The sequence below is a fragment of the Pholis gunnellus genome, assembly GCF_910591455.1.
Source record: "Pholis gunnellus genome assembly, chromosome: 16".
Classification (NCBI taxonomy): Eukaryota; Metazoa; Chordata; class Actinopteri; order Perciformes; family Pholidae; genus Pholis; species Pholis gunnellus.
Window position 1 is genome coordinate 19,886,718 of NC_136543.1, and position 26,845 is coordinate 19,913,562.

The window sequence follows — 26,845 nt, forward strand, 5'->3', positions numbered from 1 at the left end:
GAGTGACAGTGTAAACATACGGCTTCCTTCAGCCCGCATGGCCTTCAAACGTGCACACACACACACACACACACACATACACACACACACACACACACACACACACACTTAAATGACTCAGCACTTCCTGGAATACGGTTAATACATCATTAACAACAAATGAACTGTTTCAGGGTGGAAGCAGAGTTTCTGTATTTCTAAAATGAACTTTGCAAGATTGCTAAAATGCAGAATGTTTCTTGAATGAGGCTTCAAATATATGTACATATACACACAGACACACATATATGTACATAGATACACACACACACACACACACACATATATGTACATATATACACACACATATGTACATATATTTATTTCAAAAAATGTAACTGTCTCAAATGTGTTTTAAGAGCTCAGAGTAATCTGTAATGTTGATAGAATTCATAATGTGGTATTAAGGAGGACCGTGGCCTCCCTGAGCTCTGTTGTAATATCTTTTACCATCTCAGTCGTGTGAACAAATAAAACCTCAAGTGCAGATTCAGAGTATATGGAAAACTAAACAAAGAGATCAATTAGCATCTGAGATTAAACAAAGTCCTGGTGTGAATAATTAGCAAACACTCGTGAAAGTGAACTATACAAATTGCCAGCTGAAGCAGATTTGTATTTTTCTCTCTGGCTGAGATGCAGCATGCTGCTGTTTTGCATTTGTTTGTATATTCCGTGCTCAGCACCAGAGAACCCCGTTTAATCTAAACTGCGTACCCACAACAAGGAAGGGCTGCTGTATTGCATTGCCTTTCGACCTACTAGCACGCACATCCCTAAAACAAGGGTTCCTCAACAGAACATCCCAAATCCGTGATGATAATCCTCCAGATGAGACGCCTTCCTGAGACACCCTTCACACGGCCATGTCCGAAAACATACATGTAACTACATGAATAGTGAAGATTAGCACCCCTGCAAAATGCACGATCGGGTTTCACTTTGATGCAACACACATGGAGCGAGCACCCAACACACACGGGTGAACACACAATCACAGATGTACACATGCACCGTACACACAACATTCAGACTGCGCCACACATAGACTAAAGTAATTCTTAGTTGTGTTAAGACCAAGGCCTGAGAAACAAGGCGCAGAAAGGGTCGCAAACAGGTGGTCGGCCTGGAAAAGGAGGAAACAGCAAGACAGCGACAAAGTGTGTATGTGCGTATGTGTGTGTGTGTGTGTGTGTGTGCACATGTGTGTGCATATTAAGATCAGGGGTGAAGGTGGTGCACGGTGTCTAAGCACCTGTTGCGTGACCACGTGCGTGACCCTGTTGTTATACATAAAACTAATTGGTCTTCACAATGTCTAGAACTCACTCACACACACACACACACACGCACACACACACCTGAATGCAGTTCATTCACAGGCTCACACACACAACAAGTCAGACAGGCTCCATCCGTGCACATGTAGTTTGCATTGCCAATACAGGTGCGTCACGCGACAATGACGAGTGATTCAGGGAATGACAATGTGGAGCAACACAATACGCGTGACAGAGAGAGGCTGACGTAGAGATTAACAGATGGACAGAGAAAAGAGCAACAGAGAGAAAGAACAAGAGGAACGAGAGAGCGACACTGACCAGGGTTTGCTTGTATCTCAGAGCCTTCCTTTCCGATGCATCTGCGGCCATTGACACACCGTCACTGACCCAAAAATAAACCCACCAGCTCACCGTCTGTCTCAGCATTACCAGGACACCCAGCCAGGACACACACACTCTCTCTCACTCACACACACACACACACACACACACACACACACACACACACACACACACACTCTCTCACTTACACACACACACACACAGGGAAAGACATACACATGCATGGACCCCCCTCTCACACACACAAACACACACACATGCATGGACCTCCCTCACACACACACATGCATGGACCCCCCTCACACACACACACACACACACACACACACATGCATGGACCTCCCTCTCACACACACACACACACACACACACATATTCTGACATGGTGTAAACCAGCTCCAGCTGGGGTTTCCCCCCCTCTGCCCCAACCTCACTGCAGTGAGCAAGAAAACATTCAAAGTGATTCAAAGGACTGCTCAACATCTAGGAAATAGGTGCAAAGGAGGCAAGAGGGGGAGTGAAGGAATCAAGAAACAGTTTTGCTAGATTTCCCTGAGCTACACTGCTTGGACGTGACGTTGGTTTCCTCGTGATCAGAATCAGTTTATTTTAAGTTTGTTGCACATACAAGGAACGTTAGCTGATGAAGTAATTTGCAAATGACGAGCGAGCCAATTTTCCAAAAAAGATCAGCCCAGGGAGTCTGGATGATTAGCTGACTTTATCCACTCAAGACGGTATTTTTGTTACGTCAGCTAACACAACGTTGGTGCTGCAGGGGAGCCGAAGAGAGGCCCTCTGGAGGACACAAGTTCGTCACATCCTTTCCCAGTCCAACCGAGATGGTCTCACTTGTTTAGTTACGTTACAATCTGTTGACAGATTGGCAATAAAAAAGCCATTAACACTTATACACCTTTAAATGTTCCCATTCCTACAATGGATACGGATGTTATTCCTGTACGTGTTGTTGGTTCATAGTTTAAATGACAGAAGAGTTTTCCGTAGTCCCTTACGTCCCACAGTGAGTCCTGCTTTTCACCCGGGTGGCCGGCGTTTGATTCCTGATATCGGAAAAACTGGTGCAATGACGTACAGAGACGGATCCAGCAGCGCGCCTCGGGTGTTTGCTTCCTTACAGTATTCTCCGTGACGTCACTCAGAGGATTTTCAGTGGTCAAGATTACTGTTTTTTTGGCCAGGATTGTTTTATGTCGTGGGGAAAAGATGGTACTACATTCCTGGATGTGCTAATTAGGTTCTACCAAACATCAAGAATGCAGTAAATCTGTCATGCTAAAAATCCCAAAAGCCTGGTTTGTGTTCATCCGCAGTGAAGACAGTCAAGTGTAGGAGTGCCCCGCCTTCAGACCCACACAAAGACACAGAAACCTGTCCTATCAGAGTCAAAGTCAGACACAGGACAAGCCAACATCTCTGAAACATCAGCAGCAATAAACGTTCTTTCTCAAAACCCAAACGACGACGAACATGGCGAAGAAATACATAAAACAACATGGAAAGGCAAAAAGCTCTGAACCAAAACAAAACAACCAAAAACACAAAATCAGCTCAAACATTACGCACCAAATCTCTCAAGAAGAGGAAGAAAGACTTTCACTCAAACAAAGCTTGCTAACAAACAAAGACATCTGTGGTGTTTGTATGATGGACAGCTAATTAACCTCAACGACGTTTCACAATAAAACCTGCACGAAAGAGTAAATCTTCAACTTTAGAGGAAACCTTTGAGTTGTAGATGCATGAACATCAATATGTGTGTGCGGCTGTGCAGAAACCTGAACAAAGAGCTGTCAGTGTCTGGGTGTGTCAGCACAGCAGGTGAAAAGTCATGATTATTCAACACCAATACTGATCACACACACACACACACACACACACACACACACACACACACACACACACACACACACACACACACACACACACACACACACACACACACACACACACACACACACACACACACACACACACCCCAGAGCCAGTGTCACGCCTTTCAGCTCCAATAACAGTGAGAAGTCCACTGGAGTCTGTTTTTTATATATATATATTTGTAGATATATATATATATATATATCTTGCCAGCATGAACAAATAAAAGCTGTCTGAACATTTCAATACAATAGCAGCTTCAAAAACTCATTCATCTTTATACTTTGTAGCTTTTATCTGGCGGATCAAGACGATAACCTTTAGAAGATAAAGTCTCTCTTTGAGGCGAGGACAGACTCATTGTTACACAACACGGTCTCTACCTGTGCTCTGCTCATTTAGAAACTGTATATTCAGAAACGTTTAACCTTCATTTGGTAATTTCTTGAGTGTTTAATACATTACAAATCCTGTGTGAGGGACATGAGGCTAATGTTTAACAAACTAATTGTTTGATTAAAGTAGATGCAGGTCGACTTTAAGGCCTCGGACACACTGAAGACTTCTAAACACATCCACACTGTGAGGACCGAGGGGCCCAACGGCCCCCTACTCCAGGGGCCCTTTAGACCCAACATCTTAGGTGGAGATTACCTTATCTGACAAAACAAATATGTATCTGCATCTTTATTTGTTTATGAAAAATGATTTGATGTTAATAATTAACCGTTCAACCGTGACCCAACAACACGTTTTCAACGATAACTGCGAGCAGTTTAACTTTTAGATCCCTGATCACATTTTTTTTGACGCCGATACTAATTGATGATCATTGATGATCCATATTGGCAGATACAGATCAGTTTGTTGTTTGATTAAAGCAGCTATAGCGGATTAAAACAAATCGAGTCATTAGTAGTTTTAATGATGCTGATTAGAGCTTAGTGTAAACAGCTCATAATTCATCTCTAATATCTATTAATGTTGTGAAAACGTCTAATTTACCTTCGCCCAATACTTGTTTCGTACCGATGTGAGGGTCCCGGGACAGATTGTAAAGCACTCTGAGGTAAATTTGTGAAAAGTTGAATTGTTACCAGCTCTCCTTCCTGTCCGTTCAAACACGGACTGGTTGTTTACAATGTAACATTATCAGAGATCAGCGACTACAAATCATAAACACCGATGTCCTGATGCATCTTTTAAATCTTTTGAATCTTTTGAATCGCATATTTGACTGAATATGTAATCAGGATAACGATCGCCAGTAGAACTTTATTTCAACACTATTAATGAGAGTTTAATTAGCATCCCTAATGGAAGATGACCAAAAAAAATGTAGCACTTAAAATGTGTTATTGTGGCACCAAAAGGCGCAGTGAAAAACTTTGTGTGCAAATTAATACTGTGCTCCACTATAAAAAGTTAGTCTGGAGCCGTGCATCAAAACGTGTTGTTCCTCCACCTACTGCAGGAACCCCGAGTTACTCTGTCAAGTTGGAAAAATACAGCCAGCTGCCTGGAAACTCCACACAAACACACACCAAAAAAACCTGAACAGTGACACACAAATACATGCACATGGCAAATATAACATGTGCAAGGTGTGTGTGTGTGCAGGTGATAAGCGTGACGGAAACCGTGTTGGAGAGGTGGGTGTGGCTTAACACAGAGAGAGAGAGAGAGAGAGAAAACACACCATGTTGGTGACAGCAAAATAGAAACAGAGATTCACTGGAAACGTGTCTGCCTCTGGATTTCACTGTATACTGCAGACCGACTATGAAAACATGAAAACTGAGAGGCTGGACCTGAACTCGTCTTACAACTCCGCACTTCTATGGTTTGCTGGGACATCGGACTGCATTGTTTTGGATGAGAGGAGCAAACAGAGTTTGACACCTGATCAGTCCCAGAAAGTCGGCCAGGTGAGAAGAATACAAAATAAATAGACGTGTGACTGAACCTCTGCAGCTTCCTTTGAGATGGACTTCATGTTCCACCGTTATTGATCAACACGCTCCAGCTGAAATCTATCTCAGGACTAAATATGAAAGTTTATCTCTCAGTGTTTGTGTCTACTGTGATATTATTCTGTATGCCTACAAACGTATATGTTAGTACTGTGCTAGTACAGATGCATTATGTTTAAAATGTGTGCACAGCCACACAGAGTACTATACGTGTGAGTAGAAGGTATCACTGTATAACCTGAATGTTTGTGGCATGTGCACCCTTCCCCATTTAATGTCTTTTGATTTTGTTTGTGTGTATTTACACACGTCTGTGTGTCTTTAACAGCATATTATTAGTGTCTGTTCTTGTGGCGTGTGCTTGAGTCTGTGTGTGTGTGTGTGTGTGTGTGTGTGTGTGTGTGTGTGTGTATGTGTGTGTGTAATGGCCAGTCTTCTGCTGTGCTTTCAGGTGTGTGTTGATGGAGGAGTGTTAGCGCCGCATGTGAATGTGGGAGAAAAATGCAGACAAACGGGTTCAGTGACATCCATTCTTTCCAAAGTATAAAGGCCAATCTCTCTCTGTGTGTGTGTGTGTGTGTGTGTGTTTTGTCTTTAAAAAATTGCTTACTACATGCCAGTGTGACTCTGTAAGGTGTGTGTGTGTGTGTCACAGCGAGAGTACACTATAATAAGAATGTTTCCATGGTCTGAGAGGTGTGGATGACTGCATTGTTACCTTATGAAGCAAGTCACAAACACGCTGTGTACCTACAGCATAACATACATTTTGTCGTGAACAAGCATTATTTAAATGACAACATATAAGCTGCTCGTAGATGAAGGCACGTTTTCAATAAATCCCTTTTTCACCACCAAGAAACAGGACAGTCTGAGGCGACCACGTAACACAACATATCAGGAAATCACATAAAAACATTAAAAATATTTTAAAAAATTAAAAAGCTGTGTTTTTAATACACAGTGAGTTCATAAAATATTTAAAAACAAAAGAAGAGAGCTGACTGACTTGTCTTTCTCGCCTGTGGTGAAACTGTTTATTTTCTTAACTACATTTGTTAAACAAAGCAGACGGACCGGAGGACAACCGTACATGGCTCGACTCGGACATAGTAGTTTCCAGGGCATCCCGGAAGCAGCAGCTTGTCAATCTGTAATCGGTGTTCTTGTTTTTTTTTTACCTCATTATTTGAATATTTACCATTTGCGTAAAATATGCTTGTTTTAAAAAGAATTTGGTCACAAGCTTTAATATACCGGATCACATGTGCTCAGGGGGGAAATTTGCATACGAGCACAAAGACACGTTCAGCACGCTCTCTCTGCTGGAACTTCATGTTCTCCATCAGTTGTGTTTGACAGGGAGAGTTTGGGTGTTTTTAAGTGAGGTTGTATGAGGTACTCATCTATAGTCAGTGTATGAATGACGGTCGACATGACCCCCGGTTTGGAGGAACAGAGCAAAACAATGTAAAGCTTTACATTGCAGCAAAACGGATTTTAGCCACCTTAAAAAAAAAAATACTAATATTTTGCAGTCAGACAGGTTAATCCGGACTAAACCTTTAAAACACTACAGTCACACAGTAAGACAAACAATATAACGAGAGGCAGCAGCAGACCAGCAACTCCTGAGTTCTGCGAGGTGACGTTGATGTTTTTGTCAACGGAGTCCGGTGGCTTTGAAGAGAGCAAAGATAACGGCTTCAGTTCCCCGTCTGCCTGACGGTGAGAGCAGCGAAAACAATACAAAGTACACTTTAAATGACATTGTTTTTAGCTGGCTACAATACGTTTTGCTGCTGTTCCCCTTCTACAATAGTGCATTTAATTAGTTTCCGTGTCAGTACTGCAGATAAGTAACTCATACAACCCCTTTAATGTAATTCAACTTCCCTTTGTATTACTGTAAGCAGCCACTGAGTTTGATTTATAGTGACAGTCTCACTTTGACAGTCAAATGTTAGTCAAGTTCACATTTGCTTTTATAAAGATTAGTGATGTGAAAATACACACCACGGCACAGTGTGTGTTTCTAAAAACCTGACCACGTCACATTAAAGCTATTTCAAGAGCCTGCGTGGGATGTATGTAACTAGAAGGCTCCACAGTGACACTAGATGAATTCACATTATCAAGATTGAACCTGAATACGTCTGTCGTTACCGGTCAGCCGTCTCGATGAATGACATTTAGCCTTTTTGAGATCAGGCCAAACATTGAAGCGACGATGCTAAGAGTCCGTCTGTAGCTCACAACTTACAACGACTTACTGACGAACAAACAACTCGACTGACGTGAGACCTCGAGAGTTCTAGGAAACCGTTAAGTTTCCAAATATCTATCCGGTATATCATGTGTGTGACTTGAGAAGTTTAATGGGCTGCTGAATGCCGGGTTATCCTGTCGAGGCTTTTATGGATTTTGGGTGACTGCCGAGCAACGGTAACGCTGCGTAACTGATATCTGTTTAACTGCACACATAGAAATCAAGTCCTCGAGCACGGCTTCCTATATTTGCTGCGCGCGTCCAGATACTGTAAATATTTACATCTTTCTGACATATCCTCCTGGACATGTGCTCTGCTGTTTACTGAACGTCACCAATAGCTCTAAAAGCACAGTTAAAATCTACTACTGTATATATATATACATATGGAGTTATTAGAGGCATCCATCTAAGCTCAGAGGATCTCGGGCGGCTGCTGAGCAGAGGTAACGCTGATCTGTGCTCCTCTCTTCCTCTCCAGCATGTCATCCAACTCCACGGCCGATGATCCGTGTGGACCGGACGACCACCTCTGTAGTAAGAACACCACTGCTGCTCTTCATCTACACGTCCTCCCTCCTCCCTCCTCCCTCCTCCCTCCGTCTCCTCTCATGTCTCCTGTGTCTTTTTATGCAAATGCAAGGACATGCACGACCTCTGTCTTTAACCCATCCTAAGTGTTTAGGAGCACAAGGGGAAGCTAATGTTTCACATCTATACTTTATATTCTACTTTTTTTTTATCTGTTGCTTCCTCTACTGTCACCCTTCACTCCTTCACTTCCACAGATTCCTTCCTCTTCTGTGGCCTTTTGCTCAGTCGTACTCAATCATTCCTCTCCTCACATCAGTCTTATCTCTCCGTTTACCGTCTCGCCCACTTTGATTTCCTGGCTTTTGCATTTCACCTTTGGTTATTTATCTTTTTCAAACATTGAATTTTCAGTTCACTGCCTCCCTGTGTATTTTCATTCAAATAAAACACGCAGCAGCTTTCTTTATTTTGGCTGTAGACCTCGTACATCAGCTCGTGACGAGGTCACGTGACCCACATGATGCTGGTAACCAATCAGCAAACGTAATGCTTGGTTCAAAGCCATTAAAGAATGAAACTGTTGCGTTGCAACACCCAGAACCCAGATAAGGTCACATGACGTACTGGCTCTCCGAGAGATGTGTGATTACACAATCAGATGGCGTAATATCTGCAGACTGAGATACGTCTGTGAAGTCTTTGTGATCACACGGGTCAATAGTGTGTTATCTCGACGAAGCATTTCAACGACCGTATCAGTGACGTTCAAACTTCACTACAACACATCATACGTGAAATGATGAGTCCTGTGTTGAGTTGTAACACTTGCCTTTTAAAGTTGATGATATCCCGAGTTCAGGTTTATTTTTATTCATTTTTACTGACTTTCTATAAATTCGTTTAATTTTTTTAGTTTACTACCTACTGCCCTAGAACAGGAATCAACTATCAATATAACGGGCATGCTGGACGTCTTAGGGTAACACACATGTGGTTGAGTTTAGCCTAAATGTTGGACTTGGATCGAGTCTTTGTGCAGGAGACGTGTTGAAAAGTCAAGCTCAAACAGAGCCTTTAAGGAGAATGACAAGAAATGATTTATGGCCTTCGACAAATACCTCGCCACACCTACGAATCACAGCCGGGACACGGTGTTTACACGCACCGGAGGCTTTACGCTCCAGATTCTTCTTTCTCACAACATTGGACTCACGTGATGGATTCCATGGCTCTTGCTACAGCGTGTGCATTGTCGTAATGTTGTATAAGTGGGTGTTGGTCCGGCACACAGAGTTTGGTATTAACAGGGTTGTCAGTGAAGGGTCAACGTGAAGGATCGGCACGCATTTATGTATTTCCTGTTAGGCACAGCTATCCAAAAGAAGAGGTTGAGTGGCTGTGATCAATGACTCAGCACTGTCTGGATCTCCGATTTTCTGATCGTCCCATGAATGACTCATCCTGCCTCTCAGAGCCAGTTCCACGGCCTAATTACAGCCTAACTGTGTTACAGTTTCACTGGCAGCCGAGTCAGGCAGAGGCCGAGAGCAACACAACAGGAGGGCAACTGTTCAATTGTGAAAAACTGTATTAAAGAACTATCTGTGTGTCCAAAATTATGGTTCAGCTATAACTGAACAGCGTGTTCCTGAGCTTCTCTAGGTTTTGACTGGAAACTAATTATTGAATTGCTGACATTTATGAGTAATTATACTTTCATTGTTGCCGAGCTTGTACCATTAAAATAACCGTATGTTAAAGACTACAGAGTGAAGGTATAGACAGTTGCTCTCAAATACTGATGTGCTTTGTTAAACTGCAGCGTCATCTAGCTGTGTAGCAACACTGGTGGAGGTAGAACATCCTGTCAACACTTGAGCGCTGCAACCTTTCAACAGCCAACGTATTCATGCTGTCAAAGCACCACAAGCAGAAAACTGAAAGCAAACCTAAACAAACTCACGGAGTTATTTGTTTGTGTTTGTTTCATGAACAGCCGTGCATGCATGTGTGCTGTCCTGAAGTCTTAGAAAATGCATTGCTCTTCTCTTGTACCTGACGTTTACACATGAACATCTTTCGTTCTCTCGTAGTTGCATTAATTCATTTGCAAGGAGTGATCATCGTCCCCACGCTGCTGCTCCTGGGGACCCTGGTCACCCTACTGGCCTTGTGCATATTGAGGTTTTATCCTGAACGGAAGCGGACGCAGGTCACAGCCCCTCAACGCCACCACAGCTCATCACACAGACACAGGAACAACAACAGATCTCACTTACAGGGGATTGATGGTGAGCCAGCATGCGCAAGTCCCCGTGTCATTCCTGCTCTTGTTGTGTTCTCATTTTAACTCGATTTGCCAAAGGACTACACTCAGATGTATTACTCTCTGCTCTCTAAATAGCACCCGCAGGGATAAACCCGCTGGAACACGAAGAGCTGCCAATGTCGGTTCAACAAGTGCAGCAGACTGTGGTGCCAATTCTGGCTGCAGCGCCTCAGGTGTCCACAGAGAGGCAGCACGGAGCCTTCAGCCAGGTCACTGCCCTGCCGCTGTCCTTCTCCATGAAGCCAGACGACTCAGCCAGCCTCTACCGAGGCCGCATGGACAACAGGGACGTCATCCTGAGGATGCTGAAAGGTGAAGTGAGATGTGCAAAGACAAAACCTCAAAGGAGGTCTTGAGAGCAGAGGGATGTTTGCTTCTGCTCTCTTCTCATTAACTGGGAGAAACGGGGACTCGCAGAGCTTCACCAGTCTCAAGGACGATCAAACGGAGTGACTATCCACTTTAAAAAGTGTGAACTAATGCAGTACAGTTACCGTGTAAATGTGAGGTAAAAATGTTCTCTCTCTCTCTCAGAAAGGGCAACCAGCAGTGAGAAGCAGCACTTTTTGGGGTTCGCCTCCTTCGTGTCAGGGCTGGGGCCCCACCCCTTCCTACCTGAGCTGCTGGGGGTGGTGTCGGTGCAGTCGCCCCTCATGATGGTCGTGGAGGAGCTGCAGCACAGAGACCTGCTGGGGTACCTGTGGCGATGTCGACAGGTACAGTTCTCTATTAATTACCAAAAACAAGGACGACAGATTATTCAGAGCCAGGTCCACACTGTGGTTTACATCTGTAACTGACACTATGAAGGTTTGAACATCTAATAGGGAGGAAAACAAAGAGTCCCTTATACATGGAAAACTAAATATCACTGGGACAGAAGTGGACAATATGATATTCTTCATGTTATTTCAAACAATAGGATCATTATCTGGTTAACTCTAAATCCTGGTCCATGGCTGTGACTTTTAACATACAGTGGAGTTAAAGTAATTACTGCTCTCAGCCTTTGTGAGGCAGCGTGGGGCAATATATATCCTGCCGATACTGAAAGGGAGAGACACCAGTATCCATAGTTTCTACAGTGTGTTCATATACCTTTCCCTCTTCCTCCTCTTCCTCCTCCTCCTCTCTCACTATAGGATAACTCCAGTGTAGAGTCTTCATGTGAGATGACAGAGAAGAGGATCTTCACCATGGCAGGACAAGTGGCCTCTGCTCTGGTTGGTTAAACTGCTGTCTGTCTGTCTCACTGCTTTGTACCAAAATACTGTATTTCTTTAGAATCCTTTGTTAGAGACCACATGCATAGAGTCTCCCTGCGTATCTCCCAGTCTGTCCATATCCTCATTTGTTATGACTTGGTCTGAATACTATCTTCACACTTCAGTTCAATAAATGTACGAATACATTAACCGTTCTAAATGTGAGTGTTACGTCTGGTTGATGTTCATATCTTGAATGTTTTTAGTGTCCTATTCCACAGCATCCCTCTTACTGCTGCGTCTTTATCTGAAACATCTTCCAGGAGTACCTGCACACTCAGGGCTGCATCCACGGCGACGTGGGAGCTCGCAGCGTCCTGGTTGGTGGAGATCTGACGGCGAAGCTGTGGGGCTTAGGCTCCGCCTACCGCAGGAGAACACGGGCCGCTTCACCGGGGGACGCGGAGGACGAGGAGACGAGGAAGTGGCGGGCACCGGAGGTGTTGAGCAGAGGAGGCATCATACAGAGCAGTGACGTGTGAGTGTCCTGGTCCTGAAGAATATCAAACAATGCAATGAAGACGGCTGAATATAAAGCTTTCATTGCTGCATATTGCAGGTTTATTATTATCCCATTTGATATCAGGTTGTTGAATTACTAATCTATTTGAAATGTGTAGCATGTTTCACCACCGTGCACAATTAAGATAAAACAAGTTGTGTGTTTGAAATGCATGTACATGTTGATTCCAGTGTCTTTACCCTCAATGCATTTATATGTGAATTGCACCTAAACAATGTGTGTATATATATAGTTTAATCTGAGTACAAGATCCCATCCCTTTACGTGACATAATGCTCCTCTAACTCTTCCTGACAGATGGTCCTTTGGTCTGCTGCTCTATGAAATGGTCACATTGGGTGTGTTTCCACATTTTAAATACTCCTCCAAGAGAAGTTGTTTATTGTATGAATCATAGTTGCATCATAGTGAAATGAATCATAGTGAATCATAGTTTTATTAAAATATGCAATCATGATTGCATGTTTTAATAAAACGTTTGATATTGATTACAATTACCTGCAAAGAACAAATATAAACACGCTTTAACACAACAGTAAAGTATACAGCCAAACTAAATGTCGATGAATATTCACGTAGAGAGACTTTAATCTCATTGTAATCCTCTCACGTATGCAGGCGACCCACCGTTTGCACAGATCTCCACGACTGAACTTCTGCAGCATCTACAAAGAGGAAAGCATCTCAAACGGCCCACCGGCTGCTCCAACTCACTGTAAGACAAGCAGCACGTCACAGCCTTCACAACGCTGTACAGAAAGAGTCTTCATCAGCAAATCATGTCGTGCAGCAGCAACAACGCCTCACACCGGAACACAAGCTAGAACGTTAGGACGAAATCATGTTTCATATAGTGGAGATGGGAGGAATATCTCACTCCCACCCTAGGCTGCTATATCAATATATATCTATAGATATATATATATATACCATTTGTAAATGTTGCGAGTACTATTGTTACCTACCAATCTGAGTCCATATCACAAGTATCCTGGTCCCCGTTATCTCTTCACATGTTCTCGTCCTAAACTAAAGCGGGTATATTCACTTTTCTGTTAAACTGGCAATTAAGTTATAGCAGCTAACTTAACATTAATAACGTTAAAGTTTGACAAGAACACAACTAAAATTAAAATGAGTTACATTACATTAATTTAGCATTAGCTAGCTAGCTACATTATCCTAACTAACATTTAGCGTTAAGGTGACTTTTGTTTCGTAGTTGGCAAATTATAATATATTAAAAGTGATACAAATGTAAAACTTAACTTATGTCACATTAGCCAAATTAAATTGCAAGTAACGTTCACGGTTGACGTTCGTTCCAACGGCAGAGAAGCTGCTAAATATATTTTTAAGGTAAAAATGTTTTTGCTGGGTTTAAGTTTTCATGTTAATAATTTAACTGCTCGTTGTTCTGTAGGTACTCGACCATCAGGGCCTGCTGCCACTGGCGGCCGCAGCAACGCGTCTCCATGTCGGAGCTCATTAGAACACTTCAGGAGGCGGAGCGATCAGCCGACGGGAGGAAAGTTCTCAGAGTGTCTGAACCGCTGGACATCGAGAAATACATGAAGGAGGCGGGATATGGAGAGGCGTACAACTACGCTGTGCTCTGATTGGCTGAGACCGGCGTCAGTCAGGACCGCTCTGGTGCTGTCGCAAACATTTGAGGACCGCTGCAAGAATGAAGAACTCGAATGAAATGGAACTTTATCAGAAAAATGCACATCGTTTATGAAACACAACTTTAGTTTTATACTTCTTTGTACTGTTGAAACACTTTAATCTTTATACTGTATGTTTGGAAAGTAATATATGGGTTATAAATATTTATTTTTCTGTAGACTACAGTATACCTACGGTCATCTAAAAGACTTATAATGAACGTTAGCTGCACTTTTTTACCTGTAAAGGAAGTGTTATGTGATATATGTACACAGCTTTCCAGATGTAATACAGCAGAGGACAGGAGGAGCACTTTACAGTGTGAATGGACCAGAACACTGCTCAGTAGAACCACCGCTGCCTTGTTTCCGTGTCTTTATGTGGACCACCACATGATGAGGATGCAGACTTATCCTTTGAGAACTCAAAGCTTTAACCGCAGCTTGCTGCGTCATTACGACACAGCTCGATACCACACATTGAAATAAACAACGACACCCTTTTGCAGGGTTATTTGCTATAATTAAACAATTTAGCCAGATTAGCCAGCCACAACATGTCAGGTGGAACGAGAGGTTGACAAAGTGCTGGAAATAATGTGAATTATCGAGCCAAACGTAGCCCTCACCCTTACAGAACGCCTCAGCCCAACAGCTTCTTCACAAAGGACTGAAGTTATGACATCTGGCCCTAAATTCAAAGATTGAAAACCTGCAGCGACGGTGATTAAGACAGCAGAGTATTGCAAAATAGTCAACTTTAAGCATCGCAATGCTGAAACCTGCTGTTTACTAAAAGCCTCATAAGCCCGTAATGATCCGTTCTTATACGTCAGAGCAGGAAGCTAAAGGCACACACTGAAAGCAACCCATGCACATGTTAACATGAACGCATCCCTTGTAGGTCAGTTCAGTTCCACCTCAAACAAAATAAAACCACAGGCGTCACAGGTTTAAAACAGTTCCTTGATTATTTATTTGCATGATAGCATTGTTAGCGTCTCCTCGTCAAACTCAGTCCCTCCAACATTTAGCAGTTTTTTTTCAGATTATTGCGAGCAAACACATGTTGATCCTGAAGTAGCCTCTTTATTTAATAATAATGTTTTTTCAAAAAGTTCTTTTTCAGAGTCCGCTGTTATTTTGGGAGAAAAGTGCTACTTTTTTGGGAGAACGATGATTGAATGGACAAAGCCGCAGTCGTCTGTTAACAAGTGTTTCTCCGACGATCACAGACCTGTTTAATGTTTAATGTACTAATGCAGTACAAGCGCCCCTTCTTTTCTCGTTTTATTTTTGGTCTTCACAATATGGCAAAGGAGCTGCGGATTCAAACACTGTAAAATCTGGTGAGCACTATGAATATAAAACACAGCTATCAGAGATTATTATCCTCCTCTTTGAAAGAAAACACTGTTAAGAGCCACAGTCACGAACAATAAAGCCAAAGACTAGGAAGGTAAATACTGTTGGATGTTACACGCTACGTGACAAAGCTATGAGGAAGACGGCAAGTGTCCTTGATCAAGGTCGCTACTACTCAAAGGCAACAGATGTCATTTGCTTGAATTAACAATCGTAGAAAAGTAAGCACTAATATAAAACAAGGAATGATATGAAAAGCAGTTAAAAAACAGACAATCCTCATCTAAACCTATTGAAGAGACTAGTGAGAAAGGCCACACGGTTCACAGATAACATGAGAAAACTCCTAGTGAGACGCTTAAACAAGGCAGTCCAGCAAACCAAATGTGCATTTAAATATGAAGGCAAATCTTACACTTATTACAGTTTAGCTTAAGTTTTTCCTCATTCATTCATTCATTCATTCATTCGGGTATGATTTGTTTGTTCTTCATCCATCCTAAACGTAGGTCCACGTGTGGCTACGAGCTGCATTTCTTTATGAACCTTCTGACTTTGTTCATGAATGTCAATACTTCAAATGAACAGCTTACATTCTTCAGCTGTTCAAAAAAAAAAATGTCACTTCACAAAAATCAAGCCCATGACGTTACCCTTCACTCACTCACACTTAAATAAATCAGGAGCAGCTGGTTTGAAAAAAAAAAAAAAAAAAACAATCTTGAAATTGCCTGACAGAATAAAGTAGTCACAGATTACAGTTTGAAGAGTAGAGTCAACAATTAGACCGGTTACAAACTTAAAAAGAGAGATACGGAGTGAAAAACACTGGTTTGGAAGAGCCTTTTTGCAGAAGTGTTGATGTCCGTCTGTAAAACACTGGAGCGATGTGAGAGAACTATATGCAACAGCAGTGTTTTAGTATCTTTTGCCTCACTTGAAATAAGAACTGCTCTGTGAAACTCGGGTTTCATTTGGACTGTGGAGCAGCATTCCTGCAGCCAGGACCCTGTTCTGTAACTGTACCCTGTAAACTGAAGAATAGACCGCATACAACATAAAATGTCTAAATGATGAGGCCTATTCTTACAAAAAGGAGTATAACTTTTGTAAAGTACTAGTTTTTACATGAATAACAAAAGTTATAAACGTTCTTGAAAACAAAAGCGAGTGTCATCTTTGAGAAGGACTGAGCCACAGCTTTTGGGTAGATTTAAATTAAAAGATATCGTGTTTCTTGACTGCGTTTCTGTCCGAATGCCGTGCTGATTGTGGCTTAAATAAGAAGAAGAGTTGGAATCAGAAACACGTTTCAGGGAAACGCCGCGAGTGTTCGGCTAGATGAGAACCAACGTCGTTCTCAAAAGACAAGAAAAACTAATCCTGACTTTATGTTGACGACAAAGAAAGTGGGCAAATCTGTCAAAAACACTTTTCCTGTACAATATGAAACAATGAATGAATAGAAGTTAAATGCAACCAAAAAAATGAAATAAGATGAGCACAGCCTCGGTCACAGTCTGTGTAAAGGGCAGCCCTACATGTAGAGAACATGTCTACTCGATGCTGAAGTGACTTCTGCATCGAAATACATTCAAAACCTTCATTTCTGCATTTTCACAACGCAGGTATCAGAGTGAAATGGTGCAACTAAAAAGCTAAATGAAACCACTTGGTAAGAACTATTTATGACCGCAAGTACTGGTTTTTGCGTAGAAACAGCATTTTAGGGAACATGAATCTTCACCAAAATAGAGTAATCTGATGTATTTTTGCAACTCACAGACATGACAGATTAACAATATCTCTGTGCAAGCACGACCTTTGAAAATGTGCTGCTGAGCGGACAAATCAACGACAGATTCAAGCGCTGCAGCCCGACTCAGAGCTCAAGAGCCGCGGCTTTGTTTTGAAAATGAACTGTACCTCAAACATCCGCCTGCAGGACTGTGACGGCCCTGGAACCAGTTTCATACCGGAACTGGTGCGCGGATCAGGAGTTTTTAGGGTGAATGCCCGGGGCTTGACTTTGAACATGGTGGATCTACGAGAACAACCTCAGTCTCTCAGGGTGTTAATGTGGGCGCAGATCTTGAGGGCGGGACCTAGCTTGATGTTCATGGTGGACATTAGATGCTCCTCCTTCAGCAGCAGCAGGGCCTGTCCGTCAATCTCCTGCGACAGGAACTGGGAGGCGAGCTCCTCACAGCCTGGCGAAGAGGAGGAGGAGGAGGAAGAAACAAATGGGGGAGTGTGAAACCCCGCCCCAAAAAACAACGCAATGAGTATTTGACTTAAAATCTTCCAACCTTGTAGCGAGGAAATGAACTGCGACACTTCCTCCACGCTCCACTGGGCGGGGCCAGCAGACAGGCAGCCGGGCACGGAGCTCTCCGTCGGGAGCGGAGGAGGCGGCGGGCGGCAGGAGGCGGACGAGGCGGACGACAGGGACACGGGGTCGTCTTCGTCCTCCTCTCCACTGGACTCCTCGTCTGAATGGCTGGACTCTGAACGGCACTGTGTGGGAGGAGAGGCGGTAAGATAGTGGCAGCCTGTGGTTGCACCCGGTTTGGCGTCGCCTTATATGGCATTATTGGGGAATTCTTTTTGCTAATTTACAATTCTAGGAAAATGCAGATGCTGGTCATTTATACAGCTATCTGAAGTTCGGATCTGGTGTGGCGCACACACTCATGCAAGCCCAAAAAAAGAAGAGAACGTCAAGACAAGAATACAAAAACGTATGCATGAGGCCCAATGACCCTGGCTGCTATAACTGCAGCATATACTTGCAGCCACTAGGGGGCAGACAGGCTTAACACGAACACCTGACAGCTAACGATGGATCCATAAACTGGCTTTCCACCTTAAAAACATCCCCAGCTCACTGTCGAGGTCACAGACCGTGGCTGTTTTCATGTGTTAATACGCTCTCTGTTGTCGTTTACGTTGCACCATGTGGGGCAAAGTGTGTAGTTATTAAATAAGTTAAAAACTAAATAATGAATGTACCGTTAGCGGTTCCTTCTCACCTTGACAGGTATGGGTCTCCCTGCTATCTTGGCACTGGCTATTTCGGAGCTGGTCCTGCGGGGGACCCTCCGCCTGGTGAGTCCTCCGTCCTCGTCCGAGTTGGAGAGCTGACCCTGATCTTCATCGTGCCGCATGCAGAAGTGCTGCCTGAAGCTGACGTTGTACCTGGGGAACCAATACATACTGTATCGTAGACAAAGAGTGACATATACGGTACTGAAGCCAAGACGAGCAACACATACAGTTTTGTATCTCCTTTGCTCCAATACGCGGTATTTAATCCGTACTCGTGTAGTGGGGCAAAGGGACAAATGCAAAAGCAGAAGCAGAGAATGTCAAATAATACGCCGACAGCAATCTGTTCAAAACAACGCCGGCAGCGCATTGTTTACACAGCGATACATACACGACATAATCCATACACTTTAATATGGAGAGCAGATGAACGGGACTGCACTCAGTCATCAGTTTTACAGGAATAAAACATGAGAACAGAGAACATACATGCTGTGTAACATGCAGCTGGAGCCACCTGAGAAAGAAAGCGGTTTCTTAATCCTCAGTTTGTTCAGAAGTTTTTAATCTTGTTTTAAATGAGGCGAGGCTCCGGCGGCTGCAGCTCTCAGCAGTACCGTGCATCCGTTTCTTTTTTCTAAGATGGCTTCGACTGCATATATTGCATATATCATGCATGTTGAAGTACCTCTTGGCACAAGACATGGAGCAGAACCTTTTGGTGCCTCTGAACTGGCTGGCGGGGGCAAAGTTTTTACAGTACTCACACTTCAGCACTGAGGGGGGAATAAAAACAGAGCAGATGGTAAATAAGTCACATCCAAACATTTCATTTATGTGAGTAAATATGTAGCACTGCGGTAACGTTGCATCAGAAAACAGAGAAACACACAGAACTGCATTTAAACAGCTTCAGGGTTTAAGAGTGTCGTCGTGGTTTTCCGTGCCGCCTTCAGGTCAAACTCAGAGGTGGGAACTCAGAGCTTGAAGGTTGTAATTTAAAACCTTTGTGCGTTCCCGTGACCCAGCTCGGACAAACGAGGGTCATTTTGTTGCACACACTGTGAAATCCTGTCCTCCGTGTTTTATTTTGAAAGGTTAAGGGGAGGCAGTACAGGTGAACTAATAGATATCACCGTGAACCTTCCCCAGGTCAACACCAACATAAAACCTAAAAACGTATGTCCGTATCTTTAAACTACAAAATAATCAGTGTATTTTAATGATTGTGAGAAGAGCGGTTTGTCTGTTACCTGTCGCTGTTGTAACCGTCTCTGATTGGTTCGTGTCCGGACTGTCGTTGGTTAAATCCTCACCGGTCGAGTCCTTCACTGAACCACAAACCTGTCAATCAAACAAACACCGAGCAATAAGACAGAAGGCCGGTGACCAGCACACCAGAGTCACTCACGAGTCTGGAAACTATTTTGACAAACGATTCATCGTTTAAGTCGTTTTTCACGCATAAATGACAGACGATAAAATCATTTTTCAGGCTCTGAAATATGAAGATTTCCTGTTTTATAGCACATTAAACTGAATATCTTTAGGGTTTGAACTGACAAAACACGACATTTAAAGACATCACCACAGACTCTGAGATGGACATTATTCACTCATGAAGAGTAGATTAATCGATAATGAAAATAATTGCTAGCTGCGGTCCTTCTTGAAAGGAGCATTATGAACTACAGATCCCAGGCACTCACAGGGAAAGGCTCTGGCCCCTCCTGGATGACGAAGCCCTCTATGAGGTGCGTCAGGACGTTGGGTTTCACCACAGCTTGAGGGGGAGGAGCTCTCTCCCCCTGGCAGACCCCTCGGGACACTGTCAGCACGGGGGAGGGAGAGGAGGAGACGGGGGGAGGAGCACCAGAGCCTGGCGAGCGGAAAAGGGGGAGAAAATAGAGGAGCAGTAGAGTAAGTGAATATTTCGTTATAGATTCACGTTTATAAATCTTGCAAGATTTACTCGTTTCTGTGTCGTCACCTGCTTCGCTGGGATTGGTCGGCAGCGCTGAAGCGTGATCTCTGACTGGATGGAGCCGTGGGGGGGAGGGGCCATCCTCGTCATTGGCTGAAGTAGAGTCGGACTTTCTTTTTAGTGAGCCCGTCATCTGCTTTACCTAAAAAACAAAAACAATAAAGAAATTTATAAATATGATAATTACACAAGTCAGAAGCAATGGAGGCAAAATATCAATGGTGGAGTTATTTAAATCCCACTAACAACACAGTCTACGCTGTCGTGCCTTATTGATCTGCTGACCTGTGCTGTCTGACTTCCCGACGAGTCTCCGTTGGTGGTCACAGCAGCTGATGCTCCCCTCTGCTCCTCCGTCACCAGGGGGAGGGAGAGGGAGGAGCGAGACATCGAGGAGGGAGGGGAGGAAACCGCGGGGGCCTGGGGGGAGGCCGGGATCGAAGCCAGGGGTCCGTTGCGACTCGGTCCGGAGCTTTGATTGGCCTGCGGATGCACCTGAGAGACCTGGGCCTCCTGTGGCGACTGAAGCGTCTTAAGCCCCGCCCCTCGGCCCACGACCCCGCCCTCCCTGGAAGCGATGGACGCCACCATGGTGAGCAGGCTGGACGAGCTGCCGAGGACGGCGGCGGCGGCGGCGGCTCCGTCGTGGCAGCAGCTGCCCCGGGCCAGAGCCAGAGCCTGGGTGTTTCCCAGCGTGCTCTGCCTCGCGCCCACGATCTGGACCGGGATGTGCGGCGGCGGAGGCGGCGGCGGCTGGGCGGAGCTGCTGACGGGCGGCGGGGCGGGCAGGATGGGAGGCGGGTTCCTAGAGGGCAGCTGGAGCGGCAGGCGGAGCCCCTGCAGAGTCTTGGGTTGGATGGGGACGGGTCCGTGGCCCGATTTCTCGGCGCCGAGCGACGTCTTCTGCAGGGGCTGCACCACCAGCGTCTGGGCGCTCACCCCCGGTTTGATGGGATACCCGTGGGCCTGGGAGCCCGCGCTGGACGTCAGGACCAGAGTGTGCGCTGCTGTGGGCGCTGTGGTCCCTGCGGTGAGGGTCCGGGTTCCGTGAAGCAGGAGCTGGGAGAGAGGGATGGAGGAGGTGGAGGAGGAGGAGGAGGAGGAGGAGGAAGGGTGGGCTTTGAGGTTGGTGGGCTGAGGGTACGTGGGGATTTTGATGTGGGGCGGCTGGTGTTGAGGCTGGCTCGGCTTAAGGGGGAACTGGGAGTTTGATTGATGCGAGGGCGGGACTAAGGAGTAGGCAGCTGAGGAGACAGAAAAAAAACCTGCATCAACAGAACACAACATTGACATTATGAGCTGATATGCTGAACAAACACCAGCCTACCGGAGTCACTCCTCTCTGGGGCTTCAGTCTTAACACCTTTGAGGCTGGACACACCTCGCATGGCTAGATTCTGCGCCTGGGAGGGAAAGAGCAAATATAAAAAGGGGATAAGAACCAGTGAGAGAAAACAGAAATGTTCTCCTCATATCGTTACCACAATACTTCCACGAACCTGGTCGTTATCCGATTGGCCGCTGGAGGAGGAATTTGGCGTCACTTCCTGTTTCTGTTGCTGAGCCTGCGGCTGCTGGGTGACGGTTGCGACGGCAGCAGCTGCCGTGTTGCCGGGCATGAAGATGAGCTGCGAGGAGATGGGGGCCCTCAGGGAGCGGTTGACCTGCAGGACGACGGGAACGTCCCGTCAGACACACAGGAAGTAAGACACCGGTGGACAACCGGTGTCAAGCTAAGTAACTGAGCTAACAGCTAGCGCTAACGGAGGCTGCATCTACACAAAACTGCTACAAAATGATGCATCATCAATCTTGCTTAATGAAGCTGCTACATCCTGTCGTGCTAAATACAGTTAAAAGTGATCCATGACTCACCCTCAGGTACATTTGTCCCTGCCCCCCCGCCGTCCCACTCAGCAGCACCGATTGGCTGATTGTGGAGGTTGCCGGGCCGCCCATAGGACGGCTGCTGGTCGTAGATCCAGATGTTACGCTGGCCTGACAAACGATAAAGAGTAACTTATTTAATGCATTACTTTAAAAAGGTTCAATCAGGACGACATGTTACAGTGAAACCAGGTTTAACTTGAGACCAAAAACGTATTTCTCGGGGATAAACTAACAAAACCGTCATCTAAAAAGTTATTTATCAACCTGATCTTTGCCTTTTTCTACAGCAGACCACACGCTCAAGTGTAACGTTAAACGGAGATGATTTTAAAAAGATTCATGAAGATACACGAGATGTTTAGAAGTAGAAGCGTCCGCAACCGCGACTTCTACCAGACGGCTGATACGTTCTCACAATGACACTCATAACTAAAACATATTGACATTTAGAAATCAACTTATTATCTTCCAACCAAACAGGCTGACAAAGAAGACGATCGACGTTTCTCTGTTTGTGTGGATTATTCAGCTCGTTTGCCTAACACCAGGAAATAACACCAGGCCATACTGTCGCTCAGTCCAACTTCTTTTTCCCCAAATATAATAAAAATAATACATTTTTGTTCTGCATTCTCACAAAGGTGCACGCAGGTTCTCATATAAAGTAGCTCAATGAACTGCACTCACTCAATCTAACGTGCACCGTTACGTCCTGCAAGTCCACGGTGAAATACTAGTTTTTAGCTACGTCCCCCCCCCCCACGCACACACACACACACACACACAGGTTTTCTTAGCTTGTGAGTGACAGAGAGCGGCCATGTTGGTGCACGAGTACGTACAGACGTGGTGCTGGTGGTCTGAGAGGAGCCGCTGCTGGACGGACTTGACTGACGACTGGCAGCCAGAGTAGCCTGGCAGGAAGAAGAAGAAGAAGAAGAAGAAGAGTTTGCAGAGGCTGTCAAGACCTCTTTTTTGTGCATACTGTTGGCCGGATTTACAAGTATGTTGTCGTTTTATTTTGTCCTGCGATTCCCGAGTTATTGCATTACGTTTCTTATGTTCTTCTCTCATCCGTTCGGACTTTCTCTGGAATCATTTGTGAATCTCTGGTCTTATAAAAACGCCAGTCTGTGACATTTATTGGGACGAAATGATAAATGACCCAGCATGCACACACACCTTTACCTGTTGCACGGCTGCCAGGTTCTGAAACTGCGCGTTGCTGATCTGCTGCTGCAGCATCAGCTGCTGGAAGTACTGAGCTGCATTCGGCTGCCTCTGTAACGCCTGCAGCGCCTGGACGGAGGAGAGAGGACGCAAATCAACAATCACGGGGCGGCAAAGCCAACGAAGAAAGAAGAAGGAGAAGAAGGAGAAGGCAGGACACGAGACAGAGAGGAAGCACGAAGGATGCGCTGAAGGATGATGACAGAGAACGGGAGATGGAGGAGAAGATGTCGGGACCCAACCAGATGAAGATGTGGCAGAGAAAGAGGAAGAGGAGCAGGAGAAAAAGAGACAGAAGAGAAACGAGGGCAGAGGAGGCGGAGAGGGATGCTGTAGAGCCTCCTGCCAGCTGCCTGATGTATGAGCAGAGGCTCGTACAGTAATAAGTTGAGAGATGAAAGCGGCTGGATTAGTGTGTGCAGCGCGACAGAGACAGATGGCCGCGCACGGCGACAGAAGCCTGGGAAATAACACAGAGCCTCCGTCAACCACAGCACGACTCGGCCTCTCTCTTCACCTCACAGTTCCAGACATGTTAAGAAAGGTGCTACATAAATAAAGCTTATTATTATTATTATTATTATTATTATTATTATTATTATTATGACCACTAGGGGCAAACTAATCTGTAGGTCTGCTTAGAGGTTATTTTGCCGATGAATAACTCTAAAGCTGTCAACATCACACAAAGTAAAAAAAGATATCAATATAAAAAATATTTAAAAAATATTTTTATTATTTGATGTTGTGCACTTTGGGATTGAATACATTTCTTTTTTTTTTTTTAGGAAACACTAACTGCGTTCCTAATAAATAATATTTGTTTCAGCCAAAACTCAAAAGGATTCATAACAGATGATTTTGAAACATGCATTTTTAAGTCTGTTGTCGAGAGAAAAAAAAGCATCAATGTTGACAGAGTGACAGCTTGTAAACTGTCAACACACACACACACACCTACCTGCACCGCCTGTCTTTCATACAGAGACATGGAGTTCATTGGAGAGGGGCGGGAGCTCGTTCCAGAAGCAGCGCTCCCATTGGTCGAGGCCCCCTGCTGGTTCTGCTCTCCATCCGTCTCCATGGCTGCTGAGGAGACAGAGAAGCATCCATCAGTCTCACACACACACACACACACACACACACACACACACACACACACACACACACACACACACACACACACACACACACACACACACACACACACACACACACACACACACACACACACACACACACACACACACACACGATGAAAAACCAGCCGTCACTTTTGGTGACATGCGGCGTTCCTCTGTGAGGAGAGACGCTGTAAGAGCGACTCGATATTTCACTGACTGACGCTCTCACTGATGTGTTCTTCTGACACGACCAACATCTTTAAATGAGTCCATTGTTTCTGCATCACATCACAATAATTCAGTGTTCTCTTCTAAACATGGAGGCTGGACACTGAACACAGTAAATCCTGATTCTTAATAAAAACACGGTTAACAGTTAACAGCATAACTGACTAAGTAATGAATGAAATGGTTTTTTTCGATGAAGATTTGTTTGTTTGTCGTATAAATAAATGCACTGATGACCCAGGAGAATACAAACATCTCTTAAATGTGTGACTTATAAACATTTCACTGTAGAACACACCTCAGTGCTCTGCAGACACCTGACACCTTTTCTACCTCAGACACATATTTTACATTTATTTACAGCCGATATAAACATTGATGTATTTTTTAATCTGTAGTTTTTAAAACTGCACACGAGCTCACTACAGCAGATATCAGAGCACGATTTAAAAACACGAGTCTGTAGAGCAAATATAAATATCATTAAAAAACACACAAATGTGCACATTTATTACCCAATATTTATTCTCTTTGACCTGTAATTTATTGTTCCTTACAAAATCAGCACTGGCCTAAAAATACATATTTGATATTTGCTCTGTTCATCTTTCATAAACTTTTTATTTATTAATTTTTTAAATATATTTATTGTTGGTTTTCTTCTTCCTTGTTGAACATCTGGATGTATTGTGGGCCTTTTTGGTGTATCCATTTAACCCCTGAAGCATCTTTATTACCCATACACCTCCTACACACACACACACACGCCAACACATGCACATGCACGCGCACGCACGCGCACGCACACACACACACACACACACACACACACACACACACACACACACACACACACACACACACACACACACACACACACACACACACACACACACACACAGTCCCAGCATAAATAGAAAGAGGCTTCCTCTTTTCCTCTTTTAGCTGCACGCATCAGCTGAGGACACAGAGCTGGTGTTAGCTGTAGCGACCATCACCCTCCATGTTTCACCGGAGGCTACTCCTCCTAGCATCCCGTTAGCCTGCCGCTGCTGTCTGGTGTCTTTAACGGCTCCGTGCTTACCGTCACCGGTCCGGGGTTTCTCCGCCTCCTCCTCCTGCACCGGCTGCCCGCTGCTGAACGGCTCCGGGCGGCTCGACGGGCTCCGGAGCTCCGTGCTTGTTGCGTCTTTTCTTCTGCTTTGGCCGCAGCAGCAGCAGCAGCAGCACGGCTTTTACTGTTTTGCATAAATTTGCAGCTGATGGTGTTTGTTGGAGGGCAACGCCTCCTTTTTTTTTTTCTTCTTCGCTGCTCTGCCTTTTCCGGCGCGACGGGATGACGGAGCAGCAGGAACCGAGAGAGAAGGGGGTCCACCCAGGACCGGGACCGGGACCGGGACCTTCTGGGACTCCGTGCAGGACTTCAGAGCCCCTTCTCCTCCTAATATGCACATTTGTATTTATTTTTTTACTTTTATTTTGATGTAGTTATGGACCAAGATGAGCCTACACACATTACATATTAACATTACATATTAATTCAATAAAATACGTTTATATACATTTAAATCAACTAAATAAAAAAAGATCTACAAAACACTATAATAATACCTCATCTATACTGTTGATTGATATCAACAATATAATAATAAAGTGTAATCATTGGAAATCATCCATCATTTAGTTTTACAGCCATTCATTTCCTGAGTTTAGAGCACCACAACAATTATATGTTTTAATGCCAACATTTGCCCTTAAATCTTAATTTGTCATAACGTTTATGGTTCTTACGGTATTTTCTTGTTAATATGAACTTTGCTACTTTGTTGTTGTATTTATTTACTGTTAAAATGTTT

At 44.4% G+C, this 26,845-nt stretch overlaps 3 protein-coding genes across 4 annotated transcripts in view; 1 reads left to right on the plus strand and 2 right to left on the minus strand.

Annotated features, from left to right (window-relative positions):
* LOC306708275 (chloride channel protein-like) overlaps positions 1-1,773 on the minus strand; it is a 33,130-nt gene extending 31,357 nt beyond the window's left edge. For both annotated transcript variants that reach the window (XM_079176075.1, XM_079176074.1), the window contains exon 1: positions 1,641-1,773. In XM_079176075.1, coding sequence (XP_079032201.1) covers positions 1,641-1,748 — 108 coding nt within the window. In that variant the 5' untranslated portion in view covers positions 1,749-1,773. The remainder of the gene's footprint in view (positions 1-1,640) is intronic.
* Positions 1,774-5,285: 3,512 nt separating this feature from the next.
* styk1a (serine/threonine/tyrosine kinase 1a) lies at positions 5,286-15,240 on the plus strand. The gene is made up of 10 exons (XM_079176077.1): positions 5,286-5,488; positions 8,284-8,339; positions 10,430-10,627; positions 10,741-10,977; positions 11,200-11,381; positions 11,808-11,888; positions 12,194-12,408; positions 12,751-12,791; positions 13,072-13,168; positions 13,877-15,240. The coding sequence occupies exons 2-10, from the start codon at positions 8,285-8,287 to the stop codon at positions 14,070-14,072; spliced, it is 1,302 nt and encodes a 433-aa protein (XP_079032203.1). The 5' UTR covers positions 5,286-5,488; position 8,284; the 3' UTR covers positions 14,073-15,240.
* A 1,034-nt stretch (positions 15,241-16,274) lies between these two features.
* On the minus strand, positions 16,275-24,721 carry LOC306708276 (polyhomeotic-like protein 1; the record flags this gene model as incomplete). Its single annotated transcript, XM_079176076.1, has 14 exons — positions 16,275-17,695; positions 17,795-18,002; positions 18,518-18,701; positions 19,222-19,309; positions 19,787-19,877; positions 20,243-20,412; positions 20,524-20,659; positions 20,803-21,761; positions 21,845-21,920; positions 22,017-22,181; positions 22,393-22,515; positions 23,250-23,321; positions 23,596-23,706; positions 24,599-24,721. The coding sequence occupies 14 exons, from the start codon at positions 24,719-24,721 to the stop codon at positions 17,544-17,546; spliced, it is 2,658 nt and encodes an 885-aa protein (XP_079032202.1). The 3' UTR covers positions 16,275-17,543.
* Positions 24,722-26,845: the final 2,124 nt, after the last annotated feature.

Excerpts from the sequence above, each read along its gene's own strand:
- styk1a (XM_079176077.1), top strand. The coding sequence starts at position 8,285 with ATGTCATCCAACTCCACGGCCGATGATCCGTGTGGACCGGACGACCAC. Across the intron at positions 10,628-10,740 it reads TCACTTACAGGGGATTGATG|CACCCGCAGGGATAAACCCG; the intron begins GTGAGCCAGCAT and ends CTCTCTAAATAG. Across the intron at positions 12,792-13,071 it reads CTATGAAATGGTCACATTGG|GCGACCCACCGTTTGCACAG; the intron begins GTGTGTTTCCAC and ends TCACGTATGCAG.